Here is a 20,099-nt window from a genome sequence, read left to right on the forward strand (position 1 = left end):
AGAAAAAGAAAGAAAGAAAGAAAGAAAGAAAGAAAGAAAGAAAGAAAGAAAGAAAGAAAAGGAAAGAGGAAGGAAGGAAAGAAAAGGAAAGAAGGAAGGAAGGGAGGAAAAGAAAGAAAGACAAACACACATCTAACATCACCCTCAATGGTGAAAAATTGAGTTTTTCCTCTAAGATACCAGTAACAAGGCAAAGATGTGTGCTCTCACCAGTTTTATTCAACATAGTACTGGAAGTCCTACTACAACAGACAAAAAGAAATAAAAGGCATCCAAACTGGTAAGGAAAACGTAAAATTGTCACTGTTTGCAGATGTCATGATACTATACATAGAAAACCCTAAAGACTCCACCAAAAAGCTATCAGAAGTAATAAGGGAATTCGGGAAAGTTGTAGGATACAAAATTAATATAAAGAAATATGTTGCATTCCCATACACTCATAATAACAAAGTAGCAGAAAGAGAATTTAAGAACACATTTCCATTTACAATTACACCAAAAAGGGGTGTCTGGGTGGTGCAGTTGGTTAAGGGATCAACTCTGGGTTTGTGATCTCAGGGTCATGAGGTCGAGCCCTGCTTGAGACTTTCTCTCCCTCTCCCCCTGTCCTTACTCCCCATATTCTCTCTCAAATTAATAAATAAATCTTTAAAAAAACCAAAAAAACAATTGCACCAAAAAGAATAGCTAGGTATAAATTTAACCAAGGACATAAAAAGACCTATACTCTGAAAACTACCAAATGATCAAAGAAATTGAAGATGACACAAACAAATGGAAAGATATACCATACTCACAGATTGAAAGAACCAACACTGTTGAAATGTCCATAGTACTGCAAGCAATCTACAGATTCAATGCAATCCCTATCAACATACCAATAGCATTTTTCACAGAGCTAGAACTAATAATCCTAAAATTTGTATGGAACCATAAAAGAATCCAAATAAGCAAACCAATCTTGAGAAAGAACAGAGATGGGGGGTATCACAATTCCAGATTTCAAGATACATTACAAAGTTATAGTAATCAAAACAGTATGGTATTGGGACAAAAATGGATCAATGGAGCAGAATAGAGAGCCCAGAAATACATCCATGTTTACATAGTCAATTAATCTATGACAAAGGAGGCAAGAATATACAATGGGGAAGACAGTCTCTTCAATAAATGGTGCTGGGAAAACTGGATAGCTACATGAAAAAAACGAAACTGGACCACTTTCTGACACCATATAAAAAATAAACCCAAATGGGGGTGCCTGGCTGGCTCAGTTGGTAGAGCATGCTACTCTTGATTTTGTCATCATGAGTTCAAGCCCCACACTGGGTGTAGGGCTTAGTTTAAAAATTAATAAATTAAAAAAACTGAAAATGGATTAAAGACCTAAATGTGAGATCTGAAACCATAAAAGTCCTAAAAGAAAACATAGGCAGACTTAGCAACATTTTTCTAGGTGTGTCTCCTAAGGCAAGGGAAACAAAAGCAAAAATAAACTATTACGACTACATCAAAATAAAAAGCTTTTGTACAGCAAAGGAAACCATCAAAAAAATGAAAAGGCAGCCTACTGAAAGGGAGAAGGTATTTGCAAATGATATATTTGATAAGGGGTTAATATCCCCTAATATATATAGAACTTATACATACAGATCGAATATATAAAGAACTTATACAACTCAATACCAAAAAACCCCCAAGTAATCCAATCAAAAAATGGGCAGAGGACACATTTTTTCAAAGACATGGAGATAGCCAACAGACACATGAAAAGATGCTCAACATCACTAATTATCAGGGAAATGCAAATCAAAATCACAATGAGATCTCACCTTATACCTGTTAGAATGACTACTATCAAAAAGACAAATAACAAGTATTGGCAAAGATGTGGAAAAAAGGAACACGTGTGCACTGTTGGTAGAAATGTAAATTAATACGGCCACCATAGAAAGCAGTATGCAGGTTACTCAAAAAACTAAAAACAAGAAAACCATACAATCCAGTAACTGCACTAGTATTTACCAAAAGAAAATGAAAACACTAACTTGAGAAGATATATATACTCTTATGTTCACTGCAGCAATATATACAATAGTGAAGACATGTAAGCAACTTAAATGTACACTGGTAAATGAATGAATAAAGAAGATGTGGTGTGTGTGTATATGCAATGGGATATTACTCAGCCATAAAAAAAGAATGAGATCTTGCCATTTGTGACAACATATATGGACCTAGAGGACATTTTGTTAAGTGAGGTTAAGTCAGAGAAAGACAAATAGCATGATTTCACTTATATGGAATCTAAAAAACAAATGAACAAAACAAAAAAAAGCAGAAAACAACCATAAATAGAACAAAGTGGTGGTTGCCAGGGGGATTCAGAGGGGTGGGGGAAGATTGGGCAAAATGAGTGAAGGGGAATTGCAGATACAGGCATCTAGTAATAGAATGAATATGAGAACAGAAAAGAATAAAATGTACAACACAGGGAATACAGTCCATGGTAATGTAGTAGCATTGCATGGTAACAGATGGTAGCTACACTTGTGGTGAGCACAGCATAATGTATAGAGTTGTTGAATCACAATGTAGTACACCTGAAACTAATGTAACATTGTGTGTCAACTGTACTTCAATAAAAAAATAGTAATACAAAATAAAAGCTTTTTACATCAATTAAAAAACAATAAGAGCAAACACTTATATGTCTGGCTGCATTCTGACCACTTTATCTGCCTTAAGTCATTCAATCCTCATGACAACCCTATGAGGTAGGTACTATTAGTATCCCATTCACATCTAAGGAAATTGATGCACAAAGAGGTTAAATAACTTCCAAGGTCACACAAGTAGTAAGAGATGGTCTGGGATTCAAACGTAAGTAGTGTAGTTCTAAAGTTCCTATTCTATACCACTTCACCCATTCTGATTGGTATAATAATCATCCATGTGGCATTTCATAAAGAATCCAGAATACCATCTCAAGTCAATATGTAAACACATTAACATTTACCTCTTCAAAAATAGCCCTCAAAAAATCCCCACAGCGTAATGTACCATCATAGCTCAGGGACAGTATGTGAGCCGGATTGGCGGGTGAGAAGTAAAGACAGCTAACTGGCTGACTGTGGGGCTGGAAAACATAAATTCCATCTTCTTTAGACTGGTGAGTCTGTAAGAGAGTTGGGGGCAGGGAGAGAGACAAAAACTAGTGAAAAGCAGTTACACTTTCTGTCATTAAATTATTTATGTCTGTAGTACATTCGGTCTTTTCTTAGTCTGTAATTATACCGACCCTCTCATTCAGAAAGTCAGAACTAAAAACTTTCCATTATCACTAAACTACTTTTTTCTAATTTTCAATGCAACAATACTGTCACATTTAACAGTTTCCAGCTTTTTGCAGCTAGCAAACTAGCTTTTTTCATAATGCAGAAGGAAAAAAATTACTGTTTGTTATGACTTTAGCTCATGAAATCCTGAGGAAATGAGAAATCTACTCTTTATTCACATACAGCTTAATTCCCTAATACTAAGAAAAAGTATCAATACCACTACCACTTAGCTTCCTCAGCATGCTTCTATAAATCATTCTAAGCACAATTTCATAAGGTATTCAGTCCTGACACAAAGTAACAATTTAAAAAACATTTTATCCCTGTGGCTTCTGACCCTTGCATTCAGCTCCAGTCTTGATCTCAGGGTCATGAGTACAAGCCCCATGTTCTATCCCCTAAATACACCATGAAAATGCATGTATTTCAATTCCACATTAATATTACTATTTCTAGGGATTATCCTTTCCACAACTGGATTACCAATTCCTAAATCATCACTTCTCAGATCTGGATAAGCTATATTCTTATACCCTATGTCATATTATAAATCAGAACTATCATCTCCAAATCTCGCTTAATCTGTTCTGAAATACTCAAGCATTTTTGTTTTCTTCTTTTTTATTTTAAACAGAAGAATTTTTTTAAAGGAAAGGAAGGGAAAAAATTATAATCTTACACACTCCTCCTACTACCCAGAGTTAACCACTGTTAATATATTTGCATATTTGTGTACAGCGTTTATTTTTTAGAAAAACAAAACTCTTTTGGGGCGCCTGGGTGGCACAGCGGTTGGGCGTCTGCCTTCGGCTCAGGGCGTGATCCCGACGTTATGGGATCAAGCCCCACATCAGGCTCCTCCGCTATGAGCCTGCTTCTTCCTCTCCCACTCCCCCTGCTTGTGTTCCCTCTCTCGCTGGCTGTCTCTATCTCTGTCGAATAAATAAATAAAATCTTTAAAAAAAACCAAACCAAACCAAAACAAAACTCTCCACTGTTATTAAAAACTTAAACAATACAAAAATGTAGAAGACAATTATTAAAAGTCACTCCAAATCCAAAATTAACTAAAATTATCATTAAAATACTAAGCTATTATTATAGATATCTTTATATGTACTTATGCAGATAGAATGACAGAGAATTTAGAAAAAAATAAGACCATGCTATATATGCCATTTTTAATAGTATTAAATTTACACTTCAAAATAATAAAATCAAGCTGAAGTAATTTTTGAAGTTCAAGTACAACTGACCCTTGTACAACAAGGGGGATTAGGGGCACCAACTCACCATGCAGGTGAATCATGTGACTACTCAAAAACTTAACTACTAATACACTACTGTTGACCGACATCCTTAACAATAACATAAACAGTCGATTAACATATGTTTGGTATGTTATACATATTATATACTGTACTTTTACAATAGAGTAAGCTAGAGAAAAGAAATCATAATAAGATCATAAGGAAAAGAAAATACATTCACAGTACTGCATTGTTTTTCAATACTGTAAGTTTACGTCATCTGTTTACAAGATAAACCTTCTGTCAGTACCTGTTAATATTCTCTTATATGACACAAAACACTGCAGATATTATACATATTACTAACACCAAACATCAAAAATGAAAACATAATGTGAAAAAGAAATTCATATTCACTGATAGGTATAACAACTCATGAATTGATAATAAAGTGGCAATAGGACTGCTTTATGACAGCCTACATAATCAATACAATAGCTTCACAGTAGCCTAGCCTATACACTATTGAATGAATCTCTATAAAATTTTTATGGTGTACAGTATTACAGTCATATTCACAATGCAGTACCGGAAACACTGTTACTTTTTTTTTTAAAAAAAACCACTTACCTGTGATGAGAGGCTGATACGCAGTTTCTTCAATTACAAGAGAGAAAGGTATACAAATGGTAATACAATTCTTTGAAAGCAAATTATAAAAAAGAAAGCTAACACTATTAATTTGATATTAAATACTACTCACCTTATGCCTATGTAAGGATAGGCTATCCACTCCCATACAAATGTTCTACACAATGACTACTTAGGCAATGAGGATGATAACAACACAAAAATGTCTTATATACTTCTTGCTGTACAGTTACTAGATTTTCACATGAAGACAGACACATACAACAAATAAACTTATTAACTGTACAGCAGGATGACTATTTACTAAGTGGAATGGATCATCATAAAGGTCTTCATCCTCGCCGTCTTTACACTGAGTAGGCTGAGGATGAAGAAGAGTTGGGTCTTGCTATCTCAGGGGTAACAGCAGAAGAGGTGGAGAAGGTAGAAGGGGAGGCAGGAGAGGCAGGCACACTGAGCGTAACTTTATGGAGTACATCATAATCTCTTTTTGTTTTTTCATTTCTCTAAAAATGCTTCTATGCATATAGTACCAATTCTTCTTCCACCATTTCCTTTAGTTACAGTGCCCATACCTTAGAAGGGTCCACGTCGTAAAAGAAGTCAAAAGCAGTCTTGAATGATCAGAATGTTTCTGCCAGATTGTCTAAGGTCAATTTGTTTTCTAATGCTATTTCATCATCTGGCACTGGTTCAGAAACACTCATCTCCATCAAGCATTCTTCTCTTAATTCCTCTGGTGGGGAATGTCCTGGCTCTTGAATTCTTCCACGATCCGTATCCTGAAACCCTTCACCCCCACCATTTTTTCTATAACCACAATCTTTTTCATGATTTCCTTGTCTCTGTCATAAATCCTGTGAAGTCATGTACAACATCTGGACACAGTTTTCACCAGCAGGAATTTATTCTTTCAGGCTTGACTGTTTTCATGGCTTTTTCTATAACAACGGCATCTTCAATGGTGTTTTTACACACTTTCATGTTTTCTCTGCTGGGGTTCTCTTCCATAGTGTTGACAATCTTTTCTATAGAGTACCGTATGTTATGAGCCTTAAAGATCTTTAATGACGCCCTGATCCAGAGGCTGAATTAGAGACACCATGTTTGGGGGAAATACTTTCATGCCTTCGGTGTTGAACTCATGGGATTCGGGGTAGTCAGGGGCATTGTCCAATATCAAAAGAACTTTAAAAGGCAATCCATTACTGATAAAGTACTTCCTGACCTCAGGGAAAAAGCATCAATGAATTCAATCCAGAAAGTGCTCCTGTTTCCAGGACTTTCTGTTGTACAGCCAAAAAACTGGCAGCTAGTGTTTACCTTTTCCCTTCGAGGTCAGGGATTAGCAGCTTTATAGATGAGGGCAGTCCTGCTCACGAACCCAACTGTATTTGCACAGAAGAGTAGAGTTAGCCTATTCCTTCTTGCTTTCAACCCTGGTGCTCACTTCTCTTCCTTACTAATAAATGTCCTTTGTGGCATTTTTTTTTTCCAGAATGTACTTTCCTCTGAATTAGAAACCTGTTCAGGCAGATATCCTTTCTCAGTAATTTTCTTAAATGGTGTCTGGGAACTTGCCTGCAGTCTTGGGTCAGCAGAAGCGGCTACTCTTGTTATCCTGACATTTTTTTAAGCCGAACTTTTTTCTAAAAGTATCAAACCATCCTCTGCTGGCATTCAATTCTCCAGCTTTAGATCTTTCACCTTCCATTTGTTTTGTCATATGATGACTTCAATTTTTCTCAAATCACATTAGTCTACAGGTATGTCTTTCTTAGAGCAATCCTATCCCACATAAAAGCAGCATCTTCAATACGAGATAAAAAGCTATTTTGCAAAAAGTACAAGGCTTTCACACCTGCTGGAGTAGCTGCAGCTAACGACTTCACAAATGTTTTTTTCCTTTCCTTTTCTTTTTTTTTTTTTCTTTTTCTTTTTTTTTTTTACAATAGTCCTTATGCTAGATTCATTTATCTTGAAATGCCGGGCAACTGCTGCTACAGACTTTAATTTATACTATTTACCAAGCAATTCAACTCTTTCCTGTACTGTCCTGAATTTTCTGTTTCTTGGGAGCATCTTCCAGCATCACTAGTGGCACTTCATAAGAGTCCTATGGTGTTATTCAAGATGTATAGAATTGCACTAAACACAATGAAAAATATGCAAGAACCTCGAGAGATACTTTTTTTTGCGAGACACAATTTATTGAAGGTAAAACTGTTCACACGGAGATGACTGGTGTTTCAAAGAGATACTTGCTATAATTAAGCTCACAATAGCAACAGAATAGCGAGGAGATTTTTAGAGTAGTACAATAGTACAACAATTTTATGCAGTTATGATTTAATACTGCACCTTTACATTTATTTACATTTCTCTTGACTGTGAATGGCGCCACACAGGATCTGTGTTTGTTGAAGATGTGAAAAATGTTAACTTTTTATAAAATAGAATTGTATACATTTTATGGTAGTAAATGAGAAAACAGACTAGTATGTACATGTATTTTACGCATTCATGGCACACCTAACTTTTTCTTAATTTTTTCAGTATCTCTAAGCTACATGGTTCATCTACAAGTTTTTTCAAATTGTCACAAATATCCAAAAAGCTTTCCAATATATTTACTGAAAAAAAAAAATCCATGTATAAGTGGATCCACAGTTCAAACCATGTTAAGGGTCAACTGTATTTGTAACTATATCAAGCGATATCCCCTAAAAAGGAAAAAGAATAAAACAAAAGCAGGTGCAGTCATTATGATTTTTTTGTTTAACTATGTCTCAATTTTAGACATTTTCTGTTGATTGAGGGCATTATTTTCATTCCTGCAACCATCTCCCCTTTCTCCATCTCTATATTTTATTATTTTTATTTTGTCCAAGTTGATAACATTCACATCCAGTTCCATAAACACAGTTTGTATAGCTACTTAATATTAGTTCTTCATTTGAAAGGATTCAATGCCCATTACCAACTCTTTTGTCAAGCTTCTCCATTCCTCAATTCTTAAGTCTGATTTACTCTTAATTGGCTGAGATTTCAAGTAGTTTTTTTTCTCCAGATGAACTCACAGATCTTTAATTTCTTGAGTTTTTTCACATGTGAAAATACCTACCAGCTGCCTTTAATTAGAACAGTATCTTGGGCTGCTAAATGCTCTGGGCCAGACTTACTTCCCTCAGAACTTTGTAGACATTACATGAAATATTGTTAAAGAAAACAGAAAAGCCTGACTCTTCCTCTTGAAGATAATTTATTTTTTCTGCCTAAAGAATTCTTTATCCTTTAAGTTCCAAGTTTCCTAGAACATTTCCTAGAATGGTATATACATTCAATCTGCCAATTCCATTCTGTCTTTTCAGAAGAATTCTCTTTGAATATATTTTCTGTTCCACTGTTGGGTCATCTTTGACTGTCTTCCCTTACCTATTGGCTTGTCTGTGTCTGAGATTACTTCAAGTTGTTAATGTCTATAATTTAATTTTCAGCAGTGTCTCTTCTGTTCCTTGCTTTTGTCTAACGCATTAGTTTCACTGATCTTCGTTTCCTTAGTTCTGTAATCTCCTTTTCCATCTCATTCTCTTGTTTTATCATCTTATTTTTATTATTTTACCAAATAATGTTGTTATTAACTTGCTCCACAGCAGCACTATCCAAAAGAACTTTCTGAGATGAGAAAAATGTTATATGTATGCACTATCAATGTAGTATCCACTAGATATGTGTGGCTATTAAGCACTTGAAAAGTGCCTAGTGTAACTGAAGAACTAAATTTTCTTTTTTAATTTAAATGTAAACAGTCTTTTTTTAAAAAAAAGATTTATTTATTTGAGAGAGAGGGAGAGCACATGAACAGGTCAGGGAGGGGCAAAGGGAGAGAGAGAAGCAGACTCCCCACTGCTCAGGGAGCCTGACGCAGGGTTCCATCCCAGGACCCCGAGATCATGACCTGAGCCAAAGGCAGATGCCCAACCGACTGAGCCCCACGTGCCCCATAAATGTAAATGGTCTCTTAGAACCAGGAGCTACTATACTGAAGAGTATCTTTCTACTGTCTGGAGCAACTGAAAAGAATCTCCTTTCTTTCCTTGGGTTATGTTTCTCTTATAGGCCTGTCTTTGCATGCTAAGTTCTTCTGTTGTTTTCACAATAGTGTTTGTCTAGTTGCAAGTCATTTCTTTTCATTTCCATCATGCTTGAATGCTCTATCCATGTTAGGTGCTCTCATATAACATGTTGATTCTTTCCCCCAGTATCTGACATCAGCTCATTTTTTCCTCAGAAAAGGACAGGCTTTTCTATAGCCAAGAGGAAAGATGAGAGGAGGGAGCAGGAGGAGGGAGGTAGATAGGTGGTTTCAGCTAAAACAGTATGCAGTATTTGTTGGAATTCCTAGACTGTGAGACTGTTATTTTATTTCAGATTTATACCACCTACTTGGCAGGTCTGTGGGGAAGGAGGTGGCTTATGCTACTCCCATAGACCAAGAAAATTTCTTTTATAGAGAATCAGTCCTGCTGTTCACTTTCCCCACTTCCCCCGTTTTTCCCCCTTTCCCCTCAGCAGTCATTTCCCTATTCCTAACTCAAAAGAGGAAAAATGTAAATATCTACTCAATGTACTTCTCTCTAGTTTTGAGAATATAGGTGAAAATCCTCAGGGTTTGGTCAATTCACCAATATGGATTTTGGCTGTAGGGCAAGGTAGAAGCTAAACCATGCTGTGCCTCCCACCACCACTGAGCTAAAGAAGTACACTGCATTAAGTTATACTTCTTCCTTATTGCTGTAAGAGTTTTTTGTTTGTTTTTTTTACTTACAGATTTGACTGCTTTTTGCTCATTCTATGGGAAATTCCAGTTGCCCATTTTAATCTGAATATACCAGGTTAACAGAGCTTCTAGGGGCACCTGGTTCACATTGGGTATGAAGATTACTTAAAAATAAAATCTTTTAAAAAAAAGAGAGTACTTCTTACTACTTTAAACCTAACTGAATCCAGGACCAGTTTGCTTTGAGCCTAGAAATGACCATCTGTGCACAGTGGATTGGAATAGGAAAACTGGATATACAAGTACCAATTAAAACCAGTATGGTAATTCTAAAAGAGGAGATGGGGTCCTGGCCCAACATAATCCCTCTTGTTCATTCCTTTGCTGTCTATATTCCAGCCACACAAACATTCTTTCAGGTCCTTAAATGTATCAGGTAGGCTTTCCCCTGCCTAAGGTCCTTAACATGCTCTTCCCCTTGCCTGAAATACCCTTTCCCCTTTCTTTACTTGGTCTACACCTACTTAGCTTTCAAATCTCATCTCAGTTCTTAGTTCCTCAGGGAGGCTTGCCCTGATCCTCCAAATTAGGCCAGCCCCCTGTCATGTGTTTTCATTTATACTACTTTTCCTTCAGGCCGTTAAACACAGTATATAATGTACTCCACTTATCAGATATGTAATAATGTATTTGGACATTTCATTAATGCTACTTTGGCCAATAAATTCTAAACTCTAAGAGAGCAGAGACAGTCTTTGCTTGTTCACAAATGTCTAGTGGCAGGGAAATCATTAGAATAATACTTTGCACAAAATACTCAATAAATGTGTAATGAATGAAGGCATGAATGGGTAAATGGGTGACTTAATAAAGGATGACTCAACTTTTGATTCTAGGTGACACCAGGAATCTGACATGAAGTTAAGAGGAAAAACTTAGGGAGTGTCAAGGCAATTCAATGGGGAAAAGGATAGTCTTCTCAACAAATGACAACTTGATATTCATATACAAAAAAATAAAGTTGGGCCCTTACCTCACACCATATTTAAAAATTACTCAGGATGAATCAGCAAACTAAATGTGAAAGGAAAAACTATAAAATTTTTAGGACAAAAAAACAGGAAAAGCTCTTTAAAGCTGGGACTAGACAAAGATTTTTAAGACAGAACACCAAAAGCACAATCCATTAAAAATTTTTGATAAATTGGACATCATCAAAATTCAAAACTTTTGCACTTCAAAAGACAGCATTAAGGGGAAAAAAGACTGCATTAAGAAATTGAAGAAAAGTCAAAGACTAGAAGTATTTGCAAAACACATCTAATAAAGAACTTGTATCTAGAATTTACAAACTCTTATAATTCAATAAGAAGACAAACAACCTAAGGAAAAAAATGACGAAAGATTTGAATAGCCATTTCACCAAAGATATCCAAATGGCATGAAAAAAACGCTGAACATCATTAGTCATTAGGGAAATACAAATCAAAACCACAATGAGATACCACTTCACACCCACCAGAAAGGCTATAATCAAAAAGACGGAAAATAAACACTGGTGAGCATGTGGAGAAATTAGAACCCTCATATGTTGCTGGTGGGAATATTAAATGAGGCAATCACTTTGGAAAGCAGTTTGACAGTTCCTCAAAATGTTAACAAATTACCATAAGACCCAGCAATTCTACCCCTAGGTATCTACCCAAGAGAAATAACACATATCCAAATAAAAATATGTACACAAACGTTTACAGAAGCATTATTCAGAATGGCGAAAAAATGGAAACAATCCAAATATCTATCAAGTAATAAAATGGATCAACAAAATGTGGTATAGTCAAACAATGGAATACTGTTCAACAACTTAAAAAGAAGGAAATACAGATATATACTAAAACATAAATGAACCTTGAAACATTAAGAAGTTAACATAAAAGACCACATACTGTCTGATTCTATTCATATGACATGTCCAGAAAGGGCAAATTTATGGAGATCTGCTTAGGAATGAGAGTTAATTAATTGGGGGATTAAATCTAAGCAGCCAAGAGGAACCTTTTAGGAATGATGAAAATGTTCTAAAACTGGAGTATGAAGACAGTTTTACAACTCAGTAAACCTATTAAAAATCATTAAAAACTATTAAAAATCATTGAGTTGTACATTTAAAACATGAATTTTATAATATATCTTACGTTTTGATCAAGTTAATTTTTTTTTTAAACTAGGGGAGTTGGGGGATGAGCATAGGACAGCAGAAGCTGTTGCTCTGCTGTTAGCAGATGTTGCTCAAGCTGTTAACATGATAGCCAAGTGTCTGGGACAATTAGAAGGCTGACAAAGATACTAGACTTATAGAAACCTAGTAATACAGATTTTGGAGTCACCAGGAAAGACATGACAAAGGGACTTTTATACATGTCTTCAACTCTGTACAAATCAATCTATCCTGAAAAGATTTTCACCTGACTATGCTAATTTTGTATTTTTCCTTTTCTAAGTTCTTCAACCAATGATCTTTATCCATTGCTTTCATTTCTTCCATCACTCCATTCTTTTTTATTCGCTCAAAGTCTGTGTTCCTTCCTTACCTCATTGTTGAAGCTATTCTCTCAACTAATGGTACCCCATTTTCAAAACCAATGGCCTTTTCTTTACTCCCATTCTTTTTAACTTAGCTGCAAGAAGACCTGTCAAACTCTGATCCATGAAACTCACATCTTAGCTTATACTACCTTATACTATTTTTAGTTCTCTTCCCACTTCTCTACTTGTTTTATTTACCAAATACTTTTACCTCCCACCCTCACTCACACTTTATCGAAATAAGGAAGACGGGTGCCTGGGTGGCTCAGTCGGTAAGCGTCTGCCTTCGGCTCAGGTCATGATCCCAGGGTCCTGGGATAGAGTCCCACATTGGTCTCCCTCTGCCTCTCTCTCTCTCTCTCTGTCTCTCATGAATAAATAAATAAATAACAAATAAATAAGGAAGAAACTATGCTCCAAAAACAAGAGGGAATTTGATATTTATTTCTCTCTTCTTCTCACAAAATCTGTTTATTTACCCCAACCAGCTTCAAGTTACCACAGTGTCTTCATCTCCATTAACTGTCCTTATGGTATTTTTCAGGTCTTTGTTCTACTTTGCCAATAAGAAAATAAATTCAGAGGACATTAACTTGGTTCTTCTCAATTTTATAACCACCAAAAGCAATCCATGCAGAATTATATGTACAATGAATGGAATTCAGTATCTGTTTGTAACTCATAAAAAAATGAATAGGATCATCCTAAGCAGATCCCTAGGAAGATATTTTCTCAGTTTGGAAATTTTATTTTAAACATAATTAGAGGGCACCTGGGTGGCTCAGTCAGTTAAGCGTCTGCCTTTGGCTCAGGTCATGATCCCAGGGTCCCGGGACTGAGTCCTGCATCCAGCTCCAAGCACAGTGGGGAGTCTGCTTCTCCTTCTGCCCCTCCCCCCTGCCCATGCTCTCGCTCGCTCTCTCTTGCAAAAATAAATAAAAATCTTAAAAATAAATAAATACAAAAAAATAAACATAATTAGAAAACTAAGAACTTTGTGTGATCTTTTCATATATACATTTAAAAGTGTAACAGGTTCCTGGCAATTAATTTATGCTCAGATGACTAATAATATTCAAATTAAAAATGTTAAAGTTCTAGAAAGCCAATTAAAATTTCTCGATTTCTAAAATTTGGAACCAAAAAGCACAAAACTATAAATCTCCAGTAACATCTACAAACACACAGCTCTAGGCTATTCTCCTATAGACTGTTTCAGTCAAACTTTATTACCTTCAAAAAATAACAACTTACCAAATCCCAAAGTCCAACTTGCCCAGATTTGGCCCCAGCTGCCACCAAAGTTCTAATTTCTGAGGGGTGGAGAGCCACAGAAAATATTGCGCCTTTGGTAACTTTATGAACAGTATCTTCATTAATGACCATGCCACTTAAATTGGCTTTATAGCTGAGGAAAAAAAGTTAAACTTTAGAAATAAACCCGATCAGTAGTCAAAATAGCTAAAAGATGACTCAAAAAAGAAAAGAGACACAGTTAGTAAATAGTCAACCTCCTAATAACCAAGGAAATCAAATTAAACAATGGATACTATTTTTCACTTATAAAAGGTAGCAGGCTGCAGTTAAACATATACATTCATTAACAGTGCTAGTGGCAGAGTAAATTCATACAAGATTTTCAGAAGAAAAAAAAAGATTTTAGAAAACAATTCAGCAATGTATACTAAAAGCCACAAAAATGTCCATAATATTTAACTCATTAACCTCACTTCTGGAATCTATCCTAAAGAACTAACCCACTATCAACACATATACACTTAAACATATGCACACATATAACTTAATCCGCAACTAACCACAAGAAACTAAATAGAAAATAATTGCAAATACCAACAGAGTCAGAAAAGGTTAAGTAAATGCTACCCACTAAATATTATGCAATTACTCAATAAATTTAAAGACTCTAGGAACATGATATTAATATTTTGTAACTATAATATTAATGAAAAGCATAATGCAAATTTGTATATACATTAGAACATAATAAACTAAAAATGTACATGGATTCATTCATTTATTAAATAATGAATGAATACATATTATGCACCAAGCACTATTTTGGTTATTGAGACAAAATCCCTGCACTTATGAAACTTATAGCAGTATTGCATATGGCAAACTTGAAAAGAAACATACAAAAACAGTTGCTAGGGTGGAAATGTTATGAGGGATCATTTCACCTCATCTTCAAAACTTCCTGTAATGGTATACCGTCTTTATAATTTAAAGACTGTAGAAAATATAAAACAGGGGCGCCTGGGTGGCACAGCGGTTAAGCGTCTGCCTTCGGCTCAGGGCGTGATCCCGGCGTTGTGGGGTCGAGCCCCACATCAGGCTCCTCCGCTATGAGCCTGCTTCTTCCTCTCCCACTCCCCCTGCTTGTGTTCCCTCTCTCGCTGGCTGTGTCTCTCTCTGCCAAATAAATAAAAGAAAAAAAAGAAAATATAAAACAAAGGCAAGGGATTTTAACTCACCTTTTAATGTTAGGCAACTCCTTCTCAGTGTTCTTATTACTTGTCTGAAACAATGAAAAAGACCAAAGTACTAAATTAATATATGTACTGAAATTTCCTTAACAGATAATTCTAAAAGCTGTAAGCCCTCCCATGTGATACCTTGCTCACTTCTGCCCAACTCTGTAGAAATCTTTTAAATAGTTCACTGTCATCTTCTCGATTTTCAGGAGTCATTTCTAAAGGTCCAGGAGGCAACAAAGGCTGTTATAAAAAAATAACAAAATAAAGAATAAAATGAGAAATAAAACAGGTTGATTGTTGCTCTGCCCTAGAATGTAAGCTTTTCACTACTTTACTTTCTCTACCAACATAGGTGACACATCATGAGCATTCAAAAACAGTTGTTCAATGAATGACTGCCAGGTGTATCTGTAAATAATATGTACTACCCCATTTAATCTTCTTAATAATCCAGTGAATGAGATACCACATTTTAAAGAGATAGTAATGAAACTTAGAGAAGTTACCTTGTCCAAAGTTACAACGCCAAGAACAGGAGTTGCCGGGAATGGATTCAGATCAGTTCAATTTCATTACTCAGAGTAAAGTTATTACTCTATGCCAGTGTTTTTTTTATATCACAGGTTGTAACCCATGGATCATGCAATCATTTCAATGTATTACAACCAGCAATATTTTAATGAACAGCAAAAGAATAGAAAATGCAAAAAGTACATCACGTGCAGTAAGGGTTAAGTATCATTTCATAAGTGTTGCACCAGTTGTGTGGCATTAATGGGTTCAATGTAAATACATTTACCATGGGTGGAGGCTTCAGAAAAATTGGAAAGCTACTCTTCCCGAGCACCTTAATTTGCAATTAGCTCCCAAAGCACCAGTCTAATTAGTGCTATCTTCTAATTTATAATTAAGCACTTAGATATAAAGTATTAAAAACAGTGGGTGCACTTGAATAAAAAATATCATTATAATCTTATTTAGACAATAAACTTGGTAAATATAACTCTTCATATTCACTGCTAGTACAAAGTTATACTACAGCAAGGGGCTATCACCATTATCACATATTATGGATTATTAATAACATTAATACTACCATTTATTGCTTACTAAGCCCTTAACACAGTATAAAGAACTTTACAGATACTATTTCACTTAACTCCCACAGCACCTCTTTGAAATTTCTATACTGTTGTCACTTTAAATATGGGGAAACTGGGGCTCAGAAAGATTAAGTAATTTACCCATAATTCCATAGCAGGTAGGCCTGCAGAAATACAGAATCCGAACTAGTCTTTATGATTTTGAAATCTTACTCATTAAACAAGAAACAGTCAAGTATTAAATTAATGAAGTACAAGTTAAACATAATTTAATGACCTTTTAATATAGCTTCAAACATTTCAAATTTTTCAGTGTTTTACTGAGTAATATATTGCTTTTGCACTTTCTTACATTTTCATCCGCTATTACCGTCGGCTGGGTTGGGGTTGCTGGTAATGACACTCCTGAAGGCTCTACTTTTAGTAATCTCATTGATCTTCTACATCCAGTCCCATTTTCTCTCTTTTTGGGCTTTTTTCTAAAGGAGTAGGGAAAAAACTCAAGTTATAAAACAGTTATATGTATTTATTAATATTAAGGAGATAACTTCTAGGAATGTATCTCACAGATATACTCACTACAAAGATGTATGTACATGACTACACGGATTTTAATGGAATATTTATGATGTTTCCACGCTTTTAAGTAAAATCATAAATGTTCATCATGGGGAGGTGAAAGGTGTTAGAATTATGGCATACATCTCTAACAGAATAATATGCAACCATAAGAAGAATGAAATAGATCTTTGCATGCTGATATGACTGACATGAACTCTAAGATATAAGAGGCAAAAACAAGGTCCAGTACATGTTGAATATGGTTCCATTCGTTTTTTTAGAAAAAGGTTATGTACACACATACATTTGTACATGCTAAAATTACCTACGGAAGAATATACATGAAACTATTAACAGTGGTTTCTTCTAGGGAGGCCTGGAGAACTAAGGTCTAAAATGGAAAAGAGATTTAAATGTTTTATTGCTTTTCCTTCCATATACTTTACTTTTTAAAATCATATACATACCCTACTTTTTTATGCACTATTTTTTTTAAGATTTTATGTATTTATTTGACAGAGAGAGAGATAGCCAGCGAGAGAGGGAACACAAGCAGGGGGAGTGGGAGAAGAAGCAGGCTCCCAGCAGAGGAGCCTGATGTGGGGCTCGATCCCAGGATGCTGAGATCACACCCTGAGCCAAAGGCAGATGCTTAATGACTGAGCCACCCTGGCGCCAATATTATTTCATTTTTAAAAAGTAGTTCAGAACTTCCAATTTCCAGTTCCACAAAAAAGGAACTTGAAATTCACCACTCTGTCTTTTCAAGTAAAAAGGTGAACAGATTAAAAAATTAATAACTCTTCTAGGATCCTTAAGAGAGGTAAGGACACAGTTCAAATTGCTGGCCTCAATACTGGAGAGACAGACAAATATAAGGAGTCATGGCTTACTGGAACAGAAAGTGAAGAACAAAAACCACAATGGGAACCAATGCCAAGGTAGGAAAACCTGAACTGTAACTGACCAGTTGCTGGAGGCTCATCATGGACAAGTTAAAAACTCCCAAGTGTCCACACAAAAACCTGCACATGGGGGTTTATGATAGCTTTGTTCATAACTGTCAGAACTGGGAAGCAGCCAAGATGTCTTCCACTAACTGAACAAATAAACTACAGTACATCCAAATGGAATATTATTCAGCACTAAAAAGAAAGGCCCTATCAAGCCATAAAAAGACATGGAGGAAATGTAAATGCCTATAACTAAGAGAAATAAGTAAATCTGAAAAGGCTACATACTGTATGATCCCAAATACATGACCCACTATTAAAGGCAAAATTATGGAGACAATAAAAAGATAATTGCTAATTGCCATGGTTGAGGGTGGTAAGGTGATGAACAGAGAAAACACAAAGAATTTTTAGGGTGGTAAAAATATATAATGATGGATATATGTCATTATACATTCGTACAAACCCATACAACGTACAACACCAAGAGTAAACTCTAAGGCAAACTATGGACTTTGGCTGATTATGATGTATCAGTGTAGATTCACCCTCGGTAATAACAGTACCACTCTGCTGAGTGATGTTGATAATGGGGAAGGTTATGCATTTGTGGGGGCAGAAGAATATACAGGAAATCTCTGTACCCTCCTCTCAATTTTGTTGTATAACTTAAACTGCTCTTAAAAAACTCTTTAAAAAAAATAATAAACCCTCAAGGGTTTATTAAATACCCCCAGTATTTTGTGAGATTTACATTGAGGAGCTAAACGAGGTACTCAGTAAACAATCAGAGAAAAATCCCCTCATGCTTCCCACAGTGAGAGAGGAAAAGAACCATTTTGGAATACACCAGAGCACTTTGTTCTTCTTAACAAGACATGCCCTCGGGAGAACCAGTTAACCAGAGCCTAACCTGCAAAGGTATTATCAGAGCTTAACCTGAGAAAAAGGAAATACCCAACTCCAGCCCACTTTAACCCTCCTCTCCCACGTAACAGGGGAGGAAAGAAACTAAAATACTCGAAGTTCACAGTCCAGAGACAAAGGCTCCCTAAAAGACTGAGACCTAATCACAGGACTATAGAACAGCTTTCTCTCCCCTTTGACACATTACTAAAGGTCTATTTACAACAGTTCCTTTTTCCTGGTACATCATGTCCAGCTATCAAGAAAAAACTACAAGGCACAAAACAATTTAAAAAGACAGAGCAAGCTTCAGAACCAGACATGGCAGGAATGTTGCGATTATCAGAACAGAAATTTAAACTTTTTTTAAAAAAGATTTTATTTATTTGAGAGAGAGAGCACAAGCAGGGGGAGGCGGAGAGGGAGAGACACAAGCAGACTCCCTGCTGAGTGCGGAGCCCAACACGGGGCTCAATTCCAGGACCCTGAGATCGTGATGGGAGCCAAAGAGAGACCCTTAACTGACTAAGCCAACCAGGCGCCCCAATCAGAACAGGAATTTAAAACAACTACGATTAAGTGGATGAAAGACCTCAATGTGAGACAGGAATCCATCAAAATCATAGAGGAGAACACAGGCTGGAACCTCTTTGACATCAGCCACAGCAACTTTTTTCACGACACATCTCCAAAAGGCAAGAGAAACAAAAGAAAAAATGAACTTGTGGGACTTATCAAGATAAAAATCTTCTGCACAGCCAAGAGAACAGTCAAAAAAAAAAAAAAAACTAAGAGGCAGCCCACAGAATGGGAGAAGATATTTGCAAATTACACTACAGATAAAAGACTAGTATCCAATATCTACAAAGAACTTCTCAAACTCAATACATGGGAAACAAATAATCAAATCAAAAAAGGGACAGAAGATACGAACAGACACTTTTCCGATGAAGACATACAAACGACTAACAGACACATGAAAAAATGTTCAAAATCATTAGCCATCAGGGAAATTGATATCAAAACCACATTGAGATACCACCTTACGGCAGTTAGAATGGCAAAAACTGACAAGGCAGGAAACTACAAATGCTGGAGGATGTGAAGAAAGGGGATCTCTCTTACACTGTTGGTGGGAATGCAAGTTGGTACAGCCACTTTGGAAAACAGTGTGGAGGTCCCTTAAAAAGTTAAAAAATTGAGCTACCCTATGATCCAGCAATTGCACTACTGGGTATTTACCCCAAAGATACAGACGTAGTGAAGAGAAGGGCCATATGCACCCCCATGTTCATAGCAGCATTGCCCGCAATAGCTAAATTGTGGAAGGAGCCGAGATGTCCTTCAACAGATGACTGGATTAAGAAGATGTGGTCCATAGATCGGTAGGAGAAGAAAGGGATAAAGAAAGGGGGGGTAATCAGAAGGGGGAATGAAGCATGAGAGACTATGGACTCTGAGAAACAA

At 36.0% G+C, this 20,099-nt stretch overlaps 1 protein-coding gene across 1 annotated transcript in view; it reads right to left on the bottom strand.

Annotated features, from left to right (window-relative positions):
* Positions 1-20,099, bottom strand: part of WDR76 (WD repeat domain 76) — a 51,774-nt gene that overhangs the window by 12,316 nt on the left and 19,359 nt on the right. The window contains exons 6-10 of the mRNA XM_002913173.4: positions 16,565-16,691; positions 15,248-15,349; positions 15,107-15,150; positions 13,866-14,019; positions 3,023-3,181 (exon numbers count right to left, since the gene is read on the bottom strand). Of these exons, the coding sequence (XP_002913219.1) occupies positions 3,023-3,181; positions 13,866-14,019; positions 15,107-15,150; positions 15,248-15,349; positions 16,565-16,691 (586 nt within the window). The remainder of the gene's footprint in view (positions 1-3,022; positions 3,182-13,865; positions 14,020-15,106; positions 15,151-15,247; positions 15,350-16,564; positions 16,692-20,099) is intronic.

Source organism: Ailuropoda melanoleuca, chromosome 5 (assembly GCF_002007445.2).
Source record: "Ailuropoda melanoleuca isolate Jingjing chromosome 5, ASM200744v2, whole genome shotgun sequence".
Taxonomy (NCBI): Eukaryota; Metazoa; Chordata; class Mammalia; order Carnivora; family Ursidae; genus Ailuropoda; species Ailuropoda melanoleuca.